Source organism: Rhea pennata, chromosome 11 (assembly GCF_028389875.1).
Source record: "Rhea pennata isolate bPtePen1 chromosome 11, bPtePen1.pri, whole genome shotgun sequence".
Classification (NCBI taxonomy): Eukaryota; Metazoa; Chordata; class Aves; order Rheiformes; family Rheidae; genus Rhea; species Rhea pennata.
The window spans coordinates 2,661,412-2,685,380 of NC_084673.1; the positions used below are offsets into that span (position 1 = coordinate 2,661,412).

General features: G+C 43.4%; 2 protein-coding genes and 1 long non-coding RNA gene across 4 annotated transcripts in view; 2 read left to right on the plus strand and 1 right to left on the minus strand.

Moving 5' to 3' along the window:
* Positions 1-721: 721 nt before the first annotated feature.
* HMGN5 (high mobility group nucleosome binding domain 5) lies at positions 722-9,575 on the minus strand. The gene is made up of 6 exons (XM_062584995.1): positions 9,339-9,575; positions 7,823-7,852; positions 7,145-7,174; positions 6,159-6,209; positions 2,703-2,846; positions 722-1,405 (listed from the first exon to the last, which is right to left on the minus strand). The coding sequence occupies exons 1-6, from the start codon at positions 9,351-9,353 to the stop codon at positions 1,358-1,360; spliced, it is 318 nt and encodes a 105-aa protein (XP_062440979.1). The 5' UTR covers positions 9,354-9,575; the 3' UTR covers positions 722-1,357.
* An 806-nt stretch (positions 9,576-10,381) lies between these two features.
* Positions 10,382-21,424, plus strand: LOC134145462 (uncharacterized). 2 transcript variants are annotated; one of them, XR_009959617.1, is made up of 8 exons: positions 10,382-10,707; positions 10,839-10,945; positions 13,327-13,449; positions 14,291-14,380; positions 16,016-16,150; positions 17,389-17,500; positions 19,286-19,390; positions 21,039-21,424. It is a non-coding gene; the product is annotated as an uncharacterized LOC134145462 (long non-coding RNA). The 2 variants fall into 2 exon arrangements; XR_009959616.1 differs by having other exon boundaries at positions 10,382-10,945.
* A 1,671-nt stretch (positions 21,425-23,095) lies between these two features.
* Positions 23,096-23,969, plus strand: part of SH3BGRL (SH3 domain binding glutamate rich protein like) — a 37,761-nt gene continuing 36,887 nt past the window's right edge. The window contains exon 1 of the mRNA XM_062584741.1: positions 23,096-23,224. Within this exon, the coding sequence (XP_062440725.1) occupies positions 23,180-23,224 (45 nt within the window). The 5' untranslated portion in view covers positions 23,096-23,179. The remainder of the gene's footprint in view (positions 23,225-23,969) is intronic.

Here is a 23,969-nt window from a genome sequence, read left to right on the forward strand (position 1 = left end):
AATAATGAAGCTGTCACTAATTGGAAAGCTCAGTGCATCTATGTAAAGCACTTGTGTATATCTACTTGTATCATGCGAGGGGAAGCTGAATGAGTCCAAGAAATCATCTTACAAGTAACACACTTCTAAATAAGAAAACTATTAACTAGTTATGGAAATTATGGAAGCATGCACTTGAACCAGTAATATGAGCATTCCCACAGCATACTGGGGAACTCGTTTATGCTATTTAGAGTTCAATGTAAGCATGATGGTCTTTAAGCTTCCGTGGGGTAGCTTGTGCAGTATTTCTAAGAGGAATCCCCCTCCAGTCATATTCAGTTAATAGGCACATAAAAGAGAACTAGACTATACCATCTGTAATATATAATAACATCTATAATGCTTAAGATGTATTTGACAACACCAAGTAGCTCACTTTTGCTTGAGTAAGTTTACAAGTTAAGCCTTTGCCTGAAAACACTGGCTGAAATTCCCAGCTGGTACAAGTTAGCACATTTCCCCCGAAGTCAATCTATTCCCATTTCATCTGCAGAGAGACTAGCCATGAAGTGGTATTTATTTACATAACTGCAGAAAGCAGAGGCATTTAGCATGGTATGGGCTCCAAGCCCTCTAGCTGCACTAGTTCTCTCAACCTGAAGCCTTGCACTACTCTTCAGGAATTCGATAGCGTTCCAGTAGTACGTGTTTGCAGCCCAAGCAACAAACCACAATCAGCTTTTGAGGAGTCTTTTTTATTAAGATAAATCCAGCAAAATTCCTAACAGTGGGTACATACAACCAACCTGCCCTTTTAAAAGAAATGTTTGTATTTCATTTAAAAACATGATTACACTTTTATTTATTTATTTTTCAAAACTGACAAAATAAAATTACATTTGGGAAACAACAGATTTCCAGCTCTTAGGTTTTTCATGAAAATATCTCACCTTCTTTATAAAAGCAACCCACAGAACCACTGGAATGTTTAACACAGTTATTTGTTTTGAGACCTCCCCACTTTAAGAAACCATACAACACATACAAGGGTAAAATTAAAATCTGAAATCTGTAAGCATGACTTACACAAAAAGGGACACACTGACAGAAGTCAAAAGCTACCACCACTTATTCTTTCCATGTACCATACAAACTATTACAATCACAAAATTTAAAAACAATGATTTTTTTTTTCATTTTGTTTTGTTTGTTAGGGATTTAATTCCCAAGTAACCGAGATGAAGATGTTCCATAATTAAATTCATGCTAAAAAAACCTGCATTTATAAAATAGTTGATAAAAATATTCCTCTCTGTTAACAATACAGCATGGAGGTACGGATACCAAATGATGGAGATATAGGGCAGGGTTAACATTACTCGGACTTGGCTTCCTTATCATCAGATGCTTCAGCAGCTGGTGCCTATAAAAGTGTTTGGGAAGAATAGATATATTATTTTTAATTCTAATCGGATTCCATTCTAACAAGCATCAAAGAGAGACTAGCGTGTAAGCACACATGGACAAACATTTTATGTAGATAGACGAGAACACACAGCTACTACAGAAAATATTAAAACAACAAAGTGTTGGCTGATAATTCTTGAAATTAATCACAAAACAATATTAATTGATGATCAAGTTACTACTGGAATGTTAAAAAACAAAGATGCAGAAGTTTGGAACATAGATTAGACTAAGATCACTCATACGCTAGGCAAAGTTGAAGTCCTCATCTCCAAAATCACAGGGATGTGCAAGAATTACATGTAAAACTGATACTTGTCTATTGTCCAAACTTTAAGGAAAATGGTTTTCACCCGCATTTTCTATAAAAATATCTGCTATTACTTTTTAAGTCAACTCATCAAAACTGCAAAGCTCCTGTCAGATACTTCAAAGTACATTAGCCCCGTATTACTTTTTTAGCAGAGAAACTTTTGAATTAAGAATGAAAGAATAAATTACCCATTAACTGTATAATGATACTAAACACATGAAGAAAGATCACTTAATCAAAAGCAACACAGGGTGCAACAGGTTTGTCTATCCCTGAAACAGCAATGGGGGCTTATAGCAAACATTGCACTTCTACTATTAGTAAGAAATCTGCTAGAAAAAGGCCGTAAGGAGATGACTGAAGTTTGTGGCTAGTCCTAGAAAACAGTAGCTCTTGGGCAAGTAGCTGATGTATTGAGAACCTGTAAGAAAGAAGCTTGTAGATGAAGAGATAAGACCAAGTTTTTTATTTTGCAGAACTTTTGTTGAATTGTTCTGATGCGAAGAATTGCTTTATAGAACTGTGTAAAACTTAAAACCAGATTTCTGACACAGTACCAGCCCATGCTGAGCAGAAGAGGCAATCCAGCAGTCCAGAGAGGATATGCAAAGTCAGCTCAGGGCTGGATAGCAATCTTACTAAGCTCTATTGTTTCCCAAATATTCTGCATTGCTCTTGTGCCAACCCAGACAGGGACGCTAGGATACCACAGACCACCTGTGGAAGGGCTCTACCACATAGCAGGAATGTGTCTGAAGGAGAACGCTATTCTTTCAGGCTCCCTTTGAGAGTTGCCCTGCGCAGATACTGCAGTTGATCTGTCTTTATACGAGGGCAGTGAAACACACCACCTTCTGACAGGGAGGCCCAATCATTAGTTCCTGCAGATGTATTACCAATACATCTGTGTTTACTCCCACGTTTACTGTAGCTAAAGTACCTCATTAGTTTTGGTATCTCCATTTTCAGAGTGGTTTTCTTCTTTAGCATCCTCTTGTTTAGTTTCGTCTTTGCCTTTGGCTCCTTTCTTCCCTTTTGTTGCTGCTTTTTTGTCCTCCTTTTTATCATTTGCTGCCTTTTCTTTCTGTTAAGAAAGCAGACCATGATATGATGAATATTATTTCCAGCTTTTACATCTGCATATGCACATTTTCAACTCTAAAGTTGTCTACACAATCTACTTCTACTTGCTGAACTTCCCACTGACAAAGATGAGGTGAAAGTTTCTATGGAGAAGTACTCTCCCTTCTATTCTGTCCTGAATGTGCTACTGGGAAGTACATAATATAAAAGCAATCATGGCTGGGGTTAAAAGAATTCCCATTTTAAATAGGCTTTCAATTAAACTAGCTAAAAAATGTCGGAGCTGAATTGGCCAGTATTTCTGCTGTGCTGCTGAAAGGCATACCAAAGAACAAAAAGAGTATGTACAAGCAGTGGAAATACCACAATACTTCAGATGTGCTATTAATGCCGATTTAGAAAACTAACAAAGCTAAAGGACCTTCCCCCTACCCTGCCAGAAATATGCCTTGCTATAATAATCTGTGCACATGGTACACAAGTTGGGCTCAATAGCATCACGTCAATAACAAAGGAAACTTTGCAGTTATTCAAGTGCAGTTTCTTATATGGCTTATTAGGCTAAATCAAAACAAAACTTGATGCTACGGCTTCTGTAGTAACAGTTTTCTATATGGTGGGGTCAAATCCTGACCCCTATACAGTATCAAGATTCTCATTAACTTCACTTCTGAGGGTATGATCAACAACTGCACTAGCCAAACTAGCTTAGTTCCCTAATCTAAACCCCAATAGAGGAACCACAAATACCTGCAAATAACTAGTCACAAGTAAGTGAAGATAAACAGGTAGCTACTAAATTTTATTTATATATTTATATTTATACATATTCTCTGGTGATAGAGTTGCCCTAATGACTACAAGTTGCAAAAACAAACAAAAAAAAAGTAAAAGGCCTAGAAGGATAGATATCACATACATTGGCCCCTCAGGATCCCAGTACCGTCTGGCATTGAGATTTAGAGTTGCAATACTGCTCTGGTACTGCCTTGCTCTCTGTCACCTGAACAAAATCTCAACAGACACACACAAGTTGTCCACTGTGAAGGGCTCCTCTAGCAGCACCGGCATGCTCCAGATTCACCAGCACGGTGGTGCTCTTCCAACATAAGCCACAAAGGATTTTTAAAGACTTGGGACTGTTTCAAGAAGGGTATCTTTTCCCTCGTCCCATTAAAAAAAGACAACAAATGGAGAGAAAGCCTCCTGCGACATACAGCTGGGAGGGAGGATGCCAGGGTCTCCGCTCTGTTCTGCGGCATCCATGGCTGCTGGGGACAAACCTAACGGCTATTCTGTAAGGGATCAAGCCTTCTTCCACAACCAATTGAAGCCAGGAAAAAATACCCAAGGAGATACTGTTACTTTTCAATTTTCAAGCTTCTTCCATGTCTTAGATAGTTCTGAGAGGTATCACCAAGCCAATGCCATTTTAATAATTTATCCAGAGTAATTTTTCCATACCAATGGCAATACCAATACAGCAATAAGGTCAGGTGTTTTATACAGTATTTTGTATTTTTTTTTCAATACAGGTAAGTTTAAGAGGATGAAATCTATTTTTGCACGCACACACAAAAAACAACATTCAAAGAACCTGAAGGTTGCAAAGTTAAGCATTTAGGGAAATAAGTATTAAAGATGTCTGCATAATTCTTATTACATTCCCTTTTGCATAGACACTGATCCACTATCAGATAGGAGTTTGAGAGCTAAAAATGCAGCTTCGGTCTCCTGACTTCAGATCAGGAGACCCTAAATACAAGAGAAGAAATTCCTCCCTGGCTCCACTACCCCAACGCTGTGCAATGAGCAAGGCACCATCTCAGCAGACTAAATAGAGACTGCATCATACAGCTTATGCAGTAAGGGACCAAATTACAACCCTTAACTTTTGAATGCTTACTTTAAAATTCTGTTAATGCAGGTCTTGTGCATAATCCCTGAGATGTTTCCATAAAAATAAAAAAGGCAAACTTGAAAAAAAAATCCAACAAAGTGCATCATATGCAACTGCACTGACCTCTGCATGGGTCATCAGCAGAGGTCATACTCAGGGCCTTTAGATCCCCAAGCCAGCTCTCTACCACTTGGGCTAAAAGCACAACTATCAGCAGTAGGCTCCCATCTTCTAGGGGGACCAGCCACTAGAGGGAGATACAATACACACTTTGCCAGCAGCTTACACCACAAGAATGCTGAGCAGCAGGATTCCTAGGTTCCCCTACTGCTCTGGAATGGGATCTAGCAATTAGGCAGCGCAACTAAGACACAGATGTGAAAAACTTGGTCTGAACACCGCTGCAAATACATAGCTGAAATGTGGGGCCCCCAAAATGGAAAGCGGGGTTCTCCTTGCCCATTGCTCGTGACATTTTTGCTGCTCTGAGTAGGAAAATGTGGAGGCACAATAGTTTTTGTCATCTAGAAGTCTGTGATGCCACATCCAATTGGCATCCAACTGGCTTTTAAATGTACAAAGAGGGGCTCCTTGCTCTCAGCCAGTCATTCCCTTCTGTAAGTAAATTGTCTTTTGCACTTGTGCTTTGCCCATAAAACCATCCAAACCATTAAGGAAAATGTATGCTGGGAACAGGCTAAAAAGAATTAAAAAGCTTGCTTTTTTTCCAGCAGCAAACGCCTGATTCAATCTGAGTATGTATAGAGAGATCTAACAGAACATGGCAAATGGTGACAGCTGGGAGAGTTTGTGGGAGGAAGGGGACACAAAGAAATACCTCATGGATTCCCAAACTGTCCCCTTTTAAATTTCAAGTTTTTTCTCCAAAGCCCAAAGGAGCTTTAAATAGTTTATTTTTTAATTATACTGTCAGATATGCCAATAGTTTTGACATCTCCAAAAATAACCAGCCCAAGGAAGTGGGTATGTAGAACTTTATCTCCAGTGATTAAAGTTTGATAAACTGATAACTAACTGAAAACAGTGTCTTTGAATTTAAATATAATAAGAAACGGTAACTTAAAGGAATAAGTTCAATGCCTTTTCTACTTGAGTTGCTGATCTCTATTCAAAGCATCACTTTCCCTGCAATACACCATATGAAACTATAGAATGGCCTTCCAAGACAAGCAGTAAAGTCTCACCACAACTGATCTAAAATCTGATCAGGTTACCACATTCCTTTACTAGCAATTGGTAAAAATTAATTTTACATCTTTCACTTTACTTTAACTTACATAATCCATTCTCAGTTCTTTAAAGAAAATTATGAAAAGCTAAAATGATTAGTTATTGACTTTTTCTCCCTTGAAAAAGAACGTAACTTCAGTTCAAGATATCTGAAATACTTACCTTAGGTGCTGCCTTTTTGGGCTTTGGCTCCGGTTTAGGCGGAGCAGGTTTCTGTACAGAACAACATAAGAAATATAGTTAGATAAATGTTTTAGAAGTGTGTTTGTTACTTTTGAAAATTACTGAAACAAAAAAGTATTTTTGAGCTGTAAGCTCCATTCTAGCATAGGGAGTAAATGCGTCAGAGACACATTGGTTTGCTTTGTTATCCAAAACCGTGCTTCTTCCTGTGTGGTACAGACGTTGACTAGTAGTAGCAGGTGAGTCCTTCATTACTATGCCTGAGTTATCACTGCCTGCTGTAAATGCAAGCCTCTGTCAAGGATGAAATGTAATAGTAATATTTGCAGCTAACTCGGTGTATGAACACATATCTTAGCTTTCACTAAAATGAAATACTTCTTTTAAAAAGGTAACCATTATCCACTTGGCATTTCCAAGGCAGCTTAAAAAAGAATTGAGTCAACTAAATGTCCAGTCTGTAGAAAAGAATGCCAAGCGAAATGGAGCCTGTATGAGACTGTGGCTTTGGGCTGAACCCTGCTGCATGAAATACATTTACACCCTGCAGGACTCAATTTACCCAGCCCAGCTGAGTCCTCAAAATCAATGGGCAAATCAGAACTGCAAGGAGAGACTAGATAATTTATATAGCTATGAGCAGCTATCTGTAAGGAGAAGACCTACAGAGAACAAATCCTTTGAAACCAATATTCCTTGACTCTGGATACCTGTTGCATGCATCCAAACTGTATGTTAACTGACACAGATGTTCTATCTCACATGAAGTATCTAGAAGTAAGCTTATGATGTGCTGATAGTGAAGACTTGGGAACACGGAATAAGAATTTTACTACTAAATAAGACAATACTCTAACTGTGCCCCTCAACATACTATTAATAAAATAAATAATTTCTCCATAATTGTCCCCTAGAACATATATGGCATGCAATGACATATTAAATAAATAAATAAAGATACTTACAGCGGATAGTCTAGCTGACCTTCTCTTTGGCTGTGTAAAGAAAGATGTGTCACTAAAATTCACAGGGCATATAAAGCAGTGCTTTCTCAGAATTGTAACACAAAATAAGATGGCGCATACATTATTTCATGATGGTCCATCCAAATTCTAGGTATTTTATGAAATTATAGACCTCATGGTGATGACTTTCTAAAAGAGCAGCAGAACACAATAGTTCTCTCTGTGCTGGCTTTTTTTTTTTTTTTTAACCATACTGAGGTGGTAAATGATAAAGTTTCTTTACTTCCAGGTATTGTGCCATTAAGCCTCTGTCATTTTGCCAGCGATCATCACTCTGAAAGTGACCATCTCCGGCTCTGCAGCAGGAAATGCTGCTGTTACGGCAAAGAGCCTTCTCTGGACCAGAGCGCGCCAGTCCAGCAAAGCTCCGAGCTGCAGACGCCTTCGCAGCTGGGTCATCCAGCGCAGTCTCCAACCCCTCTCTCATGTGATAGACCAAGTTTTGGACCATCACACACCTGGACAGCTCGTATTTCAGCCTACGAGACCCAGGTGCGCCTCAAAATCTGCTAACGCGGCCCGGCGCGACTGCTGCCGCTCTGTGATATCCGGGAGCCCGGTAACTTCTCGGAAGCTCCCGGAGGAACGGGCGAACTGCACTAAAGAACAAAATCCTACCTCCTCCTTTGCCTCGCCTTCAGCTGGAGCCTGCAAAAACAAAAAGCAACAGATCATGAGCCCGTCGCCGTTCCCCGGGGCCTTCACGGGCCGACCCGGGCGCTGACAGACGTGGCAGCGCGGGCGGCGGCGAGGAGCCTCGCAGGTGGCGTCGGCGCGGCCTGGGCCGCGTGTCGAGGGCCGGGGACCGCCGCCAGCGCCTCGCCACCTCCGCCCGCGCCACCGCGACGGGCCAGGCCGCCCTGCCGCCGTGAGGAGCCCGGGGACACGCGTGGCGCCCCCGGGGTGTGTGTGTGGGGGGGGGGGGGGGGGGATGCGTCCCCTTCCCTCCCTCCCCCCGCCCTGGCGAACTACGACTCCCACAATGCCGCGGGCCGCCACGGCGGCCGACGTCACGGCGTCGAGGCGTCCGCACGTTTAAAAAGTTCCCGCCAAATTACCTGCCACAACAAGGTCGTTGCCGGCCCCGCGCAAGGACAATGCCCCGGCGGCGGCGGCAGCGCGGACCCCGCCCCGGGCGGCCGCCCCGGCCCCCTCGGCGACCGTGCCGAGCCGAGCTGAGCTTCCCCTCCCCGCCCGCCCCGACGGCCGGCTCCGCGCCGCCCGGGGAGCCCGGCGGGCAGGGGGCGGCCGCGGCGCTGCCCGCCCTCACAGCGTGTGGAGGATGGCGGCGGGAGCGGGGGGGGCGGGAAGGGGGAGGAAGGCAGGCGGCCGCGCAACTGCGCCACGCCGCGCCGGGCAGCTCCGCGCCGCTGTCCCGGCCGGAGCTCCCGCAGCGCCGGGCCCGGCCCCGCGGCTCCCCCCGCCCCGGGGGGCGGCGGGCCCCCTCCGGCAGCGGCTGCGAAGGCGCTGAGGAAGGAGCTCGCGGAGACGGCAGCCAAGCCAAAGTTACTAATTATGGTCGTGAATCCCTTCCCCGCTTTCCTTCAAGGACAGTTTCAAATTCTGCGCCGCCTAATGGCTCCAAATTACCATTGCACAACCATCTGGTATGACAAGAAGTGGGAGAAAAAAAAAAAGGAGAACAAAGGCAAACGCAGGAGAAAGAGGCACCGTTTAGACCCAAATCCTCCCGGGGAATGGCCCAATCCGCGCTAAAATGCCCCCGAAGATTAATGTGAAGGTTCTGGTCGTTCAGCCCTTGGCTTTTTGGAGCTCTTGGCGAAGCAGAGCCTTCCGTGCCTAGCACTGCCTGCCTGTGTTCTCCATAGGGGCAGCAGCAGCACTATGGCTGTTTGTAATCCAGCATGGAGACACTGCTCAGCCTTCTCCTTGCAAACAAAACAGCCCAAAGTGAACTCACAGGCTCCCCTGCTCGCACAGGCGAGCCCAAACACGCATTCCAACCATCTCCCTTCAGTTCCAGCTCCACTTTAGAACACACACAGAAAATTAAAAATGCAAAAACTCTGCATACACACACACACACACACACAAATTACAGTTATCTTTGCAAATGCTTCTTTAATCTCTCCCCTTCGTCCCCCATCTCGCTCCCCTATTTTTTTTTACTTACCTTTCTTTTGGGCATAGTTGCACCTTAATAGTTGATTGCAAAATATATAGATATAGATATATATAAAAAATAAATGTAACCACCAAAAAAATGTTTCAACCGTTCTGCAAAATTGCCAAAAAAAAAAGAAACGTATAAGGGACCAAGAGTTAATTGCAGCAGAAACTGAACAAAAAAAAATCCCCCCCCCTCTTTATTGCAAACAGTAAAATACACCAACACGCAACCAAACTGCATGAATGGGGAGCGCGAGATGGGTCCAGCCGCGGAGTGACGGGCGCGGCGGCCAATGGGCGCGGGGGAAGCGGCACGGGAGGCGGGGGCCGGGGCGGAGGGGGCGGGGCCGGCGCCGTAGCGCGAGCGACGCTCACACACAGAGAGACGGCGGCGCTACGCTGTCTGCGCAAGGCGGGCGGCGTAAAGCGCGCGGTGAATACGGCGCCCCGGCCGCGGCGCGGGGCTGCCCTCGCGCCCGCGCTGCTGTCGCCGCCGCCGCCCCACACAGACACACACACGCGCGCGCGGCCGCTGCCGAGCGCGGCGCCGGCGGGCGGGCGGGAAGGCGGCGGTGGGGGGGGGGAGTAGACGCGCCCGAGCCCCTCGCCTTGAAAGCGGCTCCGCGCCCACCTAGTTGTGCCCCGGCAGCCGCCGAGCCTCCCTTCCCACACCCCGCGCCCCACCGAGGCCGGGAAAAAAACTTCCCCGAAAGTTACCGCAGGCGGCAGGACGATGCCCGCCGCGGCCCTGCGCCCGCCAACATGGCTGCCTCGGCCGCTGCACCTTCCCTCCCGCCTCAGGGCGGCTCCGGCGGGGCCCCGGCCGCGCTCGCTGCCGCGCCGGACCTGTTGGAAAGGGCCGGCGGGCGGGGATGTTCCTGCCGTGGCGCCGGGTGCTTCCCAGGACGGGTGCCAGTTACTGGAGCAAGCGGTGGGAGCCACGGTCTTCGCTCACGTTGGGGGGGGTGGGGGGGAGAGAGAGAAAAAGAAAAATCTGTTCTCCAGGAAGGAGAAGAATGAGCTGAAGTGAGTTTTCTGCAAGGTGATTCTTGTGTCTGGCCGCTAAGCAAGTCGCCTAAAAGGAATGGGCGGCAGCGGTGGTGGTTTAACAGTGCCTCGCTCCTCAGGGCCAGGCGGGAGCCCGGACGCCGGGCTCTGCAGCCTGGTCCTGGCGTGAGAGCTCGGGGCATAAACCTGCGTAGTTGGGAAACTTAAAAATCAGGTGACTGTGGAGTGCAGTTGCCACTGGGATTGGGCAAAGGCTGGGCAGGGATTCTCAGGATCTTGGTTTTAGCTGTAGGTCGCCAAAAGTTGGGCTGAGTCTCACTTGAAGCGTAATGAGATCTTCCTGGATCTGGGCCTGTGAGTTTAAGGTAGGTTGCAAGGTGACATCTCAGACTGAGACCTCTGCCCTGATGAAGGAAAACTTCCTCCTGGTTCCATCGTAAGTAAGCGTTGCAATTTCCAGCAGAGTTTCCATCATCTCTTTTGTTTTGTTTTTCAGAAAAGCACGAAGCATTTACTAATGTCACCTTTAGGACTGAAGAACTTTGCAACCCGGACTTTAAACAGGAGCTGCTGCTCTGAGGCACAACTTCATCCCTGGAAAAAGTCAGTCTAAGCTCTTCCTAAAAACCTGCAACATAGGAGAGGCAGTAATCTTCCTAAATAGCTTCTTTTAGCACGTAACTGTCCTTAGAACTAGAAAGTTGTCCCCAATGTCTAAACTGTGTTATTTTGTTGTGAATTAAATACATTTTCTTTGCCCAACTTCCAGTGAGTGTAGAGAACAGTTAATCACCATCAATTTATAGTAACATTTTAGATACTGTCAGATTGCACAAAATATCATGTCCCTCCTGTAAGGGACATGTAGTTTTGTAGACTAAACAAACTCTGGAAAACTCATAGGTGATATTTCCTAAACCTTTCATCATTTTTTATCTGCTCTTAGTCTGTTCTGGAATCTTTTCAACTGTTTCTTTCTATATTCCCTGGAAAGTCTGTGCAGTTGTGGAAAAGGAACAGGAATTCGTTGAAGAGTCCATTAACATTTCCTCCTCCTGACTAGTAAAACTTGCTTGACCAGCTGAATGCTTGGATCAAAAGTTTGTATTGGAAATTAAGCTCAGATTTAAAAGTCACTACCAATTTTTACACTATATTTAGTTTGCTTTCTTTTCGCCTTTATATTTTTTCAAACATATTTTGACTCTTCAAAAATGTTCATTAAACCACAAACTGACTTTAATAATTATTATTTAGAAGATTACTTCTCCCTAAATAGATAGGATAAACCACTGCAAGATACTGCTAGGCCAAAAGCGTAAATGGCTGCTATTAAGCAGACTTACAGAAAATTACAGATTTTGTTATAGCTTGTGGATATTCTAAACTCCCTTCCTTCAGGCTAAGTGGAAAGAGCAATTAGATATTCCTTTATGTAACAATAATGGGAAAGAATAGGAAGTCACCTATCAAGTTGGGGCAGGGGGCATGACTGGTTGAATCTGCTTCTGAATCAGACAAGTATGATGTGTCTTTATGTGTGATCAAAACTGAGCAGCAGGCAAGAAAAGCGTTCACGTGCATGGCTAAGCAGTGAAAACCATTAGTACTTGCAGTTCACATTTAATGTTAAAGTGAAGAAGGCCATGGTTCCATGGTCAACAGTACAAATCTGACCCAAGTAAGGAATAGGCCCACAATGACAGTAGTCACAGCACATAATACGGAATTTACACCGGTGCTTTGACTGTATAGTAGCTTTATTTTGGCTCTGGAAGGACAAAAATGATTTGATACAACATAATGTTAGAATGGCATGGAGTGATGCACCTAATCTACCATACAGACCACCAGTGCAAAATTACCCAGTTAAACCTTTTTGATAAATCAGACCTAGAAAAGTAAATTTGTTCTGGATCACTGGTATGTATCAGTGACCTTTTGGGGCATTTTTGCTACATCTGGCATTTTGTTTCAGTATTAAAAGACTTATACAAGTATTTACCATATATCACTGGACTATGTCAAGAGTAAATCAAAGCAACAAACCAGAAAATAAACTTTTTGTGCTACTGTTTTCATGAGAAAATATCCTGCTAAAATTCGAATTCTGAATCTATAAGTATAGGTGTTTGAACCAGGATGCCTCCGAACTTGCAGAGATAAAAACGCCTGGTTTAAGAACAGAAACATGTCACAACTATGTCAAAACAAAACTAACGAACAGAGACAGCACTTTGAATATCATTCTGAACTCTCCACAATAAGCCTATAGAGCAAAGCTCCAACGTTGAATAATTTTTTAGGAAATTGTGAACTTACAGACAAGCTTGATGCAAGAAAGTACTTTTAGTCTGAAACTATCACAGCTCAGTCCAGTTTTTGCCACCTAATCTTTGCAAAATCCAGGCAAGACTCAGTCAACTTGATTTTGACACCCCAGTGGTCTCTCTCCTAGTTACTCTGTATCTGTTAACCAGTTTTCTCAGAGTGCTACATCTCTCCAACATCTCTAAGATCCTCTTCCCTGTATCATAGATACTGGATGATTTTCAAAATATTTGCAGGTTCACAATATCTCATGTAGAGTTTTCTGCTGTTGGCCAAGGCAGGAATTTCCGTCAGACAGGAAGAGAGCCTGTTCTCAGTGTCATAGGAGACCTCTAGTACTTGATGACTGTTATCCTAGATCACCTGGAACGGGCACAGATGAAGATACTTCTAAACAGTGGCAAGAATCACCTAAAATCAATCTTGGTTTATTGACTGCTAGCCTTTTCCAAACAAACAGTTAAATATATGCTATTTCTCTATCCCTTTGTGCTAGAATTGGTGTGAGTTTAGAACATTGTGAGATTCACTTCCACCATGGAGTCTCAGTATTCTTGCAACACTTGTGGTCATGCTTAGACCTGGGATTTAGACCTGAGGGATTTTATTCCCTGTCTCATTTGTCTCTAATGCATAAAATCTTGGTCTTACAGCAAGTACAGTGATTATGCCATTCTTCATAGTACTGTCTCTGCAATCAAATGCATCAGAGGCTACTGAGAGAACTGGCTGATGGCAGAATGAAGCTGCCTTGGCTACTTTGCTGAAGTCAGTCGGTAAGGTCTACCATGACAATTTCTGTTAGACTAGAAGCAAGTATGACATAGGCTTTGAATACATTGGACTCTCAACCTGGTTCATTTAACTATGAACAATCCCATAATCACAAATTCAGAGATAAGGGAAATCAGGATGTTAAATGTGCTCACAGTCATGGCACGTATGGCAAATATAATGAGTAATCAATACATACATTGTTTTGTGGGAAAGTATAAAATATGTTCTCATGACATGCCCCTGGTATTTAAAGTGCCTATTGGCCTTCATTTTATACAACTTTTGGATGGGGGAATTATTGATGTATAGAAGATGTTTGTACTTTGTTAATTTTATGGTTTGTCCTGGGTAAGAATTCATTCATGTGTCAAATTAGTATTGATTTCAGTGAAACACTTAGTGCTTATTAGTCTGGGAACATGAGGGCGTAACTCCGTTGACTTGTTTATAATGCTCATTGGTTCTATTAGCTTGTCTTTACTTCAGTAAAACCCTTTGGCACAATTGCAGCTTCTTCGTCCCTAACAGTAAAGGGAACAACAGCAAACACCCAAGTAAACGCAGGCTATTCTTAAACTCATAAATACAGGTAAGAAGAAATTTCAGTCCACTGCAGTCTGACAGACTGGCTGTCAGCAGCAAGTTTGTATTTTAGTTATTTCTTTTTTCCTATTTTAGTTCTTTGAAAGAATATATAATTTGGAAAAAGTCAGAACTAAGACTAGAACTAAAACAAAGCCAGGAAAAGAAAAAGCACAAAAGAGAAACTAGTATTGTCATAAGTTGATCAGTTGCCAGTTCTGTCTTTTTTTTTTTCCCCCTTCGCATTTTCCTCCACAGTTCCCACATGGTGTGCGCTGCTGTAGAGGTCTAAACTGTGACGACTGATTGCCAGTACAGTAACAATTCTACTTACTGAAAAATATGAAGGTATGGTAGTGCATGAGAGAAGATAAAGACAAGTTTGAAGAGTTCCTGATGCTTGATTAAGTGTGGCAGGTGATGTGCATGTGCAAAATATTGCCATTTCCTGGCGTAGCATGAAACACTGCATGGAGTCCTGTTCCAAAAACTGCCTAGAATTGTGTAAGTGAACAGGATCATAGAGATACTTGCACCTTTTATTAACAAAGTCACACTGTTGCAAAAAATGCAAATGCCAAATTGGGATGTATAAATAATACAATATGCAAAACAAGAAGAGTAACTTTACAATCAGTTACTGGCAAGTTTTGTGTATCCAAAAGCAGATGCTTACATTCAAGCTAGTCACCTGGACTCCCTCTATGTCTGGTAGAGAGAAACTGGCACTTCTGGGGTCTGATGCATCTATTTCTAGGATGCATGTTCAACCTGGCATTCTAAATCAGCAAAAGTATTCTCTCACTTAATAAATACAAGGGAGTTTTATTAAGATGTTTGGTGACCTCTCAACCTGTAAATAAATGGAAATGTCTGCTACCCTTATATCAGAGGATTAATTCAATCAGCTCACTTAACTGTAGGATGAAGATGAGGGAGGCTGCAAGGACAGAATCCATAATGGCAATGGGAAACTTCTGATGTCTCTATGTAGACCAAGCAGCTGTTATGTCCAACTGTGAATGTTTAGATGCTCGTAATAACTTCTTATGGATCATCTGGTTAGGGAGACACAAAAAGAGAAACAACTCTTTAGTTGGTTCAGGGCAGAGTACTGGACCTAACTTCTTATTCTCTGAAACAGTGTCCATAACATACTTAAGAATCACCTTTCTGACCAGAGCAACAAAAACCAAAGTCCATCGTTGTTCTTAATTTCAGAAAGGGGAACTCAATAAAAGTGAGAAGGCATCTTGAAAAAAAGCTGAGAAGAGCAACTAAAAAATGTTCATGCAGCATGGAGACTACTGAGTAAATCACACTGGAAGCTCTGATCAAATGCATACCACCTGTTAAAAACTGCTTAGGAAGATGAAAAAAAATGAGCATGGCTGAAAGGCAGGACATGGGAGGCTATCTGAAGCAACTTGTACTCTAATGAGGAAAAGATTACGAACAAGTGAAATGTAAAAATACAGTTTTGACAGCTTAAAAAACAGAGCTAGACACAACTTGCAAAGGCTTAAAAAAACGTCATTTTTCAGACTGATCAGGAGCAGGAAGTCTGAGAGAAATATTTTTAGAGGCAATGTGCTATCAAGGTATAAAAAGAGAATGTAGAAAAGACAATGCCAGGGTAGAAAACTTAAATGAGTTTTTTGTATCTGTCTATTGTGGAGGAGGATGAGGAGGTTCCCAGATAGGGACTCACAAGGGCATCTGAGGATCCATATAGCACTGAAGCGTTGGTAAGGGTTAGAATAAATTGACAAAATGGATAATAACAAACTAACCATTGCCACACACTAACAGAAGTGTGTAAGCCTTCCTTTAAAACTACTTCCGTACAAAGCCTTAGGAGGTGGCTAATGCAGCACCGTTCTTTTTTTAAAACTGTTCCTGGGGAAACTCAGATAGAGTTGTGACTAATTAAGCATGGACAAGTTCTACGAGACCATACTACTCTTTGTACTTTTGGTACAGATCTTTTCAGCAGCCATTTGAAGATGTCCAGAAAATGAAGAGAGTGCTCCAGGAGTGAAAAAGGAGAGCAAGCCTATGCATGGACCCCTTTGATTGAAAGTCCTCTGCAGCCATTAATGTATTGGCTCTCTCCATGTATGTGAAAATCTCTCTTAAAAAATAGCATGGCAGGCATCACAAAAATGTGTTCTATTCTGTTTGAGTCCTGAGTTTGTGAGAGCAGGGGAACCAGGCAAGGGTGTTTGACCAGACTTCTGGACTGTGTTCCAGAGTACAAGGAAAACGAGAGATTAAATTCTAAGCAAGGAGTTACGAATTGCCACACTGTTTCTTGGTGGAAGTCAGATGAGGGACTGGAAGGTACAGAGACAAGAAACAGGGAGAGTCCTTGTGAGTCTATCGTATCTGGGTGCTGTGATTGCTGCTGTACTATTTACATGGTACAGACTGGCCAACTGTGCAAAGGGCAGTAGAGGTGGATGAATACCTAGAAGCTGAGCAGAATCTTTGTGTTCTGGCTGCAGTTACCCAGCACTGGATGAACAGGTAATTCTGGCAAGAACATAGACTCTGATGCAGTCTTACCAGGCAATGCAAACATATGGCTGGAGCATAATCTCCAATCCTTGACTAGTTGGCACCTCTCAGTTTAGGCATGTTATTTTTAGTATGTATAAGGTGTAGCTTGCCAAAAATATTTGAAAGGGCTATCCAGCCTTTGTTTGGATCGTATTTGGCACACCTGCCCAGAGCAATTACAACTATGTCTAACTTAGCAGGTAGTGGAGTGCAATAGGAGTAAATCCATAAAGTGAAACAACTGGTACTGAGGACCAGATGTTCACACTGTATACATTCTGCAGCTGTTGGAGTGTGGTATGTATGTACCTAGAGCCATCCTCCAGTTTAGTTTCAGCCAAATGTAATCAAATGAGCATGCTTCCGCAATGCAAACAATTCAAAGCACAGTAAGTGGATACAATTGGGAGATTCATTTCAAAAGCATACTGCTGATCCAAATAAAACACCGATGTAGATGCACCCTGTATCACCAGAACTGAGTTATTTCAGGGGCTTTGGCTCTGTAAATGTTGAACTATCGAAACAGTTACTTAAAAAATTAGATCACCCATTATTCCTTTATTCATGACAAGAATCAAATTGCAGAATCAAAGATTATTGTCTACATACTCTTCACACAGACCACTCCTCAGACATCTTCTGCATCCCCTTTTCCTCCAAGGAAAATTCAGTCATGAAAAATGTGTTGATAAATATAGGAAGAAATGTTAAAAGCTCTTGTAATTTGTAGTTTACTGTATCCATTCCTGTAAAACGATTGTATCTTCATCTGCCTGCTGTTTCCTTTTCAGAGGTTCCAAGGATATCCTTCAATTATATCTCTTCGGCCAAAATTCAGTGGAGCACTAAAGATGCTTCAGTGATGACCTTGTTGCATTGCCATGAAGACTTTATCAGATTTGGGTAAGACTGCAACCAGTGGCAGGGCCTTCCTAGCGTGGAGCTGCTGGGGGCCGGGTGCCCTCCAGCAGAGGGCTCTCGTCATTTATTTGAGATTTCCTCCCATACTAGCTGCCTAGACTCACAGTTCTAGATAAACTGTTTTTGATAAAATATGAACATGCTTCACAGCAGCTTTGAAACTCCCAGTTGTGTTCAGCATTCTCTGAATCCTGTTGTACGACATCAGGCTGATGCAGTTTTTTTGCAGTTGAGTCCCTAAAGTAAGAGCATCCCTAAAGAAACTATTCACATTTGCAGAGATCTGTAGCTGGTTTAGGAAGGTCTTAAAACTCTTGAAAATTAATTTAAACATACATTTCTTCTCATTTAATGAGAATTATGTGAGTCTTAGTCATCTTACATTCACAGTGGATCAAAGCAATTTTCATACACTGAATTTGGAACTGGCACATTTTGTCAGGAAACCAGAATTGTCACAAAAGCTATAAAAAGCTATTTTGACTGTTTTGCTTTCAGAGAAAATATTTTCAATGTTACTAGATGTGGCCTTGCTTTGATCCTACTGTTTCCTTTAATATTCTTAGTGACAATTTCTAGGGATGCATTTGGCACAGCAAACATCTTAAAGAGGTACCAGCTCACGCGATAATCCATGAAAGACATAATTTTATGTTCTTTCATTTGTTTTGTCATAAAGTATACAGCTGTATATTGTGAGGAATTTTAACAAAACAGAACTCCATTAATTCCATTGTAGAACTAATAACAGATGAAAAGGAACAAGAATGAATGCAGTGTTCTATGCTGTGTGATTTACCTCCTCACGTAACTAATTGGGACGTGTATTACACAATTATAGATGAGAATAAGGGAACAACTTTTCTCTTATTTCCAAAGGGAGAAGCAGGAGAAGTAGACCTGGCCTACTCCACCCCTCTTACAAGAGCATGTTGGAGCAGGGGAAAAGAGTTTCCGCCCACAATAAATCAGCAGTACACTGGCATATGCTACAGCAGGACATTTCTCTTGCAGAGCATGGGTGAAGTCAGAAGACATATTCTGAGTCACAGTTTGCCTTCTGGCTCAAATTATTGGCAAGCTTGGTAGTTTTGGAGTGGAAATGAGGAATATATTTCTTATTTCCTATTGAGAATGCTGAGCTGACAGTTCTTACCAATCACATGTTCCTCTGGACCCATTTCAGGAGTTCAAAGAGATCTAGATCATCTTGTCTAGTGACAAGCAAAATAGGATAGTGAACCCTGGCACATTTTTATATTACTTGCCAAATATTTGTGATTGAATTCTGGATTTCTCTCCATTGTTACAAAGAAGCTGTGGAGCATTTGGTGCACATGTGCTTCCTGACCTTTTGTACAAGACAGATTTTGCTGTTGATTAGTTTAATATTTTTCATTGCTAGATTGTACCACATTTATTTTTTAAAGTAGTTTAATTTGCCAGTACTTAGAAGCCCCCTTCCTTGTCTCTGTTTATTTATTTATTTATTTTTAAGATGAAGTAGATCTTTGTCATTACCTGCAACATTTTTATCTTAAATCACAGAATGAGTCCCAACTGGCCAGTCCATTGGGCATTCTGCCTATTGGCTGAGTAAAGAACTGAAGTGAGGCATTGGGGAATATTAGAATTCCTGCTTCCACTGAAGACAGTGGGAATGCTGCCACTTACTTAATGTTCCTGGTTCATTATAATACATCAAATGAAAAATCTAAAACAAAATTCAGCTGTTTAATCTTCTGTTACCTAAACTGTGCTCTCTAGTGAAAGAGACACTAATAAAAGAGAAGATGTAGCCTGACAAGACAACCTTGTACAAATGCACACTACAATAAGTGAACAAAGGAATCAAGGAAACAGCAATTATTTGTGAGTATTATATATTATTATTTTAGTGGCTGCACAATAGCAGTAGATTTTCTTCTTAGAAGCATAATATCCATTTGTTCTTTTTGTCTGAGGTTTTGGTTTACCTTGAAAAGGATAATTAAACACTTCCTAACTGTTTAATAGCGAAAACAAAAATAATAGCAGGGATTTTAGGTGAGCAGCATGGGAATAGAAAACATTATACTATTCTGCCAATAGAGTAGAAAATTTACTATTATGACTCAAGAAAACTCAGTTGTTTCAATAATACCCAATTCATTTATTGCTCTTAATAAATCTTCTTTCATGAAGATAAAATGTCTTTTAAAGTGCACTTTTGAGACTAATGATTATAACAAAGTTTCTAGTAGGCAGAAAAGACGGGGTGCAGCTCAATCCAGTAGAATTTCAAGTGTGGAGAGCTGAAATGCATTACAAGATGGAGAGGAGAGTGGGGTAGAAAGCAAACATTCAGCCAGCTTTATTTCTGTGTCCCATTTGGGTCTACCCACTTCTTCACTGGCTCCACTCTGTTTCCCTTCTCTCACCTACTCTTTGAGTTGTCTACGCCACGGAAAACACCTTATTTCTCTGCTTTGTTAATGCAAGCTATTGGGACTGCTGCAAAAGGCCCAAAGGAAAACTGCAAGCCATAATCTACTGCAATTTAACTGCATGCTGTTTTATCATCTGTATTAATTAGGACCTCAAAGAGTTCTTAATTATTATAGTCATGGTGATACATTATTTAGTGAAATTTACATTCAAGACCTATCTTCACTTCTGTAAAAACGTGCTCCAAATATTACCTTATTTTATACATTATGATAGCAACTTCATAGAAAATAGAAAATAATTACCACTATAAACATAGCAAGATGAAATTTTGTCCATGTACAAGTTAAGAAGAAACAAAAACGTTGGTCCTGCTCTTGGCAAAAAGTACTAAAGAGGGAGGACATTCTTGAAATGATTAAAAAAAACCCACCTTTCCTGCTTCAAATTATCAGCTGTTTTTTTCCAATCATAGATATGATTTTTTAAAAAAGCCTGTTGAATTACAATTCTATTGAATTAAATCAGCCATATTTGTTTTACTAATTTGTCAATAATTAGTGTAAGGAGAATTCTTTGGCAGTTGACTTGCCTAATTTTGATATTTTTCGTGATGCTTATTTGAATCTTTGAAAGCACCATCAGATTTGTATACACTTTGAAAATGCTATAAACCAAAACATTTAATTTGGAATGATGGCACACACCAAAAAGCAGCCTTTGTAGTCTACAAATGTAGTCATTCATGATACCTGGTTCAGGGAATTTAGAAGCTTAATAGCAATAATTGATGTGATTTTTAATCTCTTTAAAACAAACAGATTTACAATTAAAATTCTTCTGAAAATTTTTTTCAGATGTGTTTGTACAACTCCCTTCACAATTGGACTATAAGACATTGACAGATTAAGAAATACATTGATAATTCCAATTTCCTATGAAGCACCATTCTGTATGTCAGTAAACTTCTGACTGATAACAAGGAGTGATAGTAGCAGAAAACTAAGCTCATCAGAAAGATTGAAAAAAAATACAGATGGAGAAATCACAAGATATGTTTGTTTGAACTCTATGTTTACTTCTCATTCTACAGATCACAGCTCTTTGCTGAGAAGGAAAGCGAAGGGAAGGAAAGAAGAAAGAGAAAAAAAGAAGGAAAAAGGGAAATGAAAGAAAGGAAGGGGGAAAGAAGAAAAAAGAATAGAAAATTTTCATTGAAGAGAAATTGGTTGGACAGTATTTTATGTTCTTAAGTATGACTGTACTTTATACAGAAATTCTTTTATTTGCTTACTGAATTTTACTGAAGGCTGCAAATGGTACTTAGTTTTTTGATGCTTTGTGTGGAAGATGCATTAGTATAATTATGGGATACCTAAGAAAAGAGTATTGAACCCTGTGCTAAATATCCAAGCAGTCTGTATTTTGTCAAGGGTCATTTCACTTTGAGAGTAACTTGCATTGGAATAAATTTTAAAAGAAAGCATTATTGCATTCCTCAGTGTCATCTACCCATTCCATACGTCTTTTCCCATCTCTCCCTGTGATTCTCCAATCGTAGTAATGCTCACGGGAGCCCTCCAGGAGGAAGCTGTACACTGGCTCCAGCCTTGCTGGGATAGCAGAGTGTTGTCTAGGTAAAGTGCAGTGATGCTACCGTAATGCTTTACAGCTGGGACCATCTGGAAGGTAAGAAATGGTGAATCTCGTGCAAGAATGAAGGAGATGGCATGTTCCTAATATATTGGTTAAAATTACTTAAAGTTCTATCCATAGACAGAACTTAATCGACTCTTGCAGTCTAACTTTCTCCAGTCCTGCCTCCCCCCAAGAAAGTTTCTGGCAAGAGCATCTTTCTGCCTTCTTTTCCGCAGCTGTATCATTAACTTCCATTATCATTAACTTAAGTCCTTTGATTCCTTCCAAAGACAGACAGCATCTGATCTAAATGTCTTTGTCCTTGTTCTCAGGGCATATGCAAATACAACTCCATTCTCATCTATTTTTAAAAAAGGCCCTTCCTCCTCCCTGTGCTATTAAGTGTTCTTTGAGCCTGATCCCACACTGCAGAATTGCTTTTTGCTTCTGACTCAGCTGAAGATAGGACTGAGGGGGAAGGGATGGGAGCTTTGTCTTTATTACTCCAGATTTCGTGCTTCCTGACCAAGCTCCCTTTGCCCATCCTCATGGGCACGGTGGGGCTCTTTCAGGATGCGCTGAACGCCCGTTGGTCCTGCAAAGTGCCGAGACATGCTCCTCGCTGTGCCTTTTTTTTTTTTTTTTTTTTTAACCTTTCCCTGCAAAAACCTACTGGATTAGAACACAAACAGGCTGGGAAAGGGCCCTTGGTGCAACCATGCGTTGTATGTTTTGAGCAGACCCCCGAGTACTGTGGATTTTTTTTAAGGGGAGACGGCCCACTTCAAGGCATGGCATATCCACTGTGTAGACAGTTTCCTAATGCCTCCAGCTTCCAAAATGAAGATTTTACTGCCTTTTTTATTTTAGCCTTGAAGGTGCTCAGCTCCAAGGTTTTCAGCTCGGCCACCACAGCCAAACTGTGAGCGATGTCCATTGAAGCACTGGGGGTGATGGGACTGTTACAACCTCTTTTCTTCACGGAGAGGCAGGAAAGCCTGTAAACGAGAAAGACGTTGCTTAAACCACCATATACACTTAAAAGCTGACTTTTCCCGGCGCCGTTACGCCGCCCTCAGCGCGCAGCCTCCCCGCCGGCTGTCACTGCCCGCAGCCCCGGGGCGACGTGAGGATGTTTGGGGGCTCGATAACGGTCCCGGTCCTGGTCCCGGTTCCGGTGCGGCGGAGGTGGCCGAGCCGCTTCTGGCCCCATCCCCGGCCCCATCGCGGTCGCCCGCTGCCGCCCCACAGCGGCGCCGCCGCCGCCTCACAGGGGCTTCCCGCCCTTCCCCCGCTCCCGCCGCGCAGCACATCTCGCGGTGCCCGTCGAGAACTCGCGCCCCCCTCGCTCGCTCGCTCTTTATTTTTTTTTTTTTCTTTCCTTTCCTTTTTTTTTTTTTTTTTTTAACCGTTTTCTCCTCTTCTGGGCCGGGTCGCGGTGACTGCTGTGCCGGCAGCCCAGTGAGAGCGGGCGAGGCGGGGCCGCCGCCGCCTCCTCCCGCCCTCTGCCGCCTCGCGCCGCCGCCTCAGCCCGCGCCGCCCGCACACACCCACCCGCCCGGCTCCGCATCCCGCCGCCGCGCCGCGCCTCGCAGCATGGTCATCAAAGTCTACATCGCCTCGTCCTCCGGCTCCACGGCGGTAAGGGCGGCCGGGGGCTTCTGCCGCGCGGGGCGGCGGCGCCGAGGGCGGGCGGCGGCGAGCCCCGGCCGCCCGCAGCCTCCTCCGCCCGCGCCTGCTTCGGGCGCTCGGGAAAAGTTTTCCCGGGCGGGCAGGGCCGCGGCAGCGGGGAGGCGGCTCCGCGGCCCCGGAGGGCGGCGGCGGCGGCTCGTCGCTGCCGGGCTCCGCTCCCTCCCCCCCGGCTCCGGTTTGGACCTGCCCCGCGGTGAAGCCGCGGGAGAAGCGGGGCGGTGAAGTTGATGCCGCCGCGCAGCGCTGCTGTGGCTGAGCCCCCGCCTGTACCATCCCGCTGCTTCGCCCCGCGTGCTTTTCTTCTCTCTCTCTTTTTTTTTTTTTTTTTTTTTTTTCCTTTTTTTCTTTGACGAGAAAGCTAGCGGAAGAGCCAGGATACCCGCGAGGTTCGTGAGCTTGCGCCTCTCCAAAGGGGCAGAGCGATACCTGGCGCTCTCTGTTTCCTTGCAGGCTCCCCCAGCAGCCCTAAATACCACCCTCAGCTTTGCAGCCTCGACATCCCCGCAGCGAGGCGACGGCAGAGCCTCCGAGCCCAGCAGCGTGGTTACGGCGAGGAGCGCGGTGCGAGGCCGGCCCTGGCTCTGGCTGGTGCCCCGGTGCCGCTGGTCCTCGGCCCTCCGGAGGAGCCTGGTCCCCTGAAAGCGGTGCCCGCAGGCTGCTCCCCTTCCCGGCCGCGGCGGTGCCCGGTTCGCCG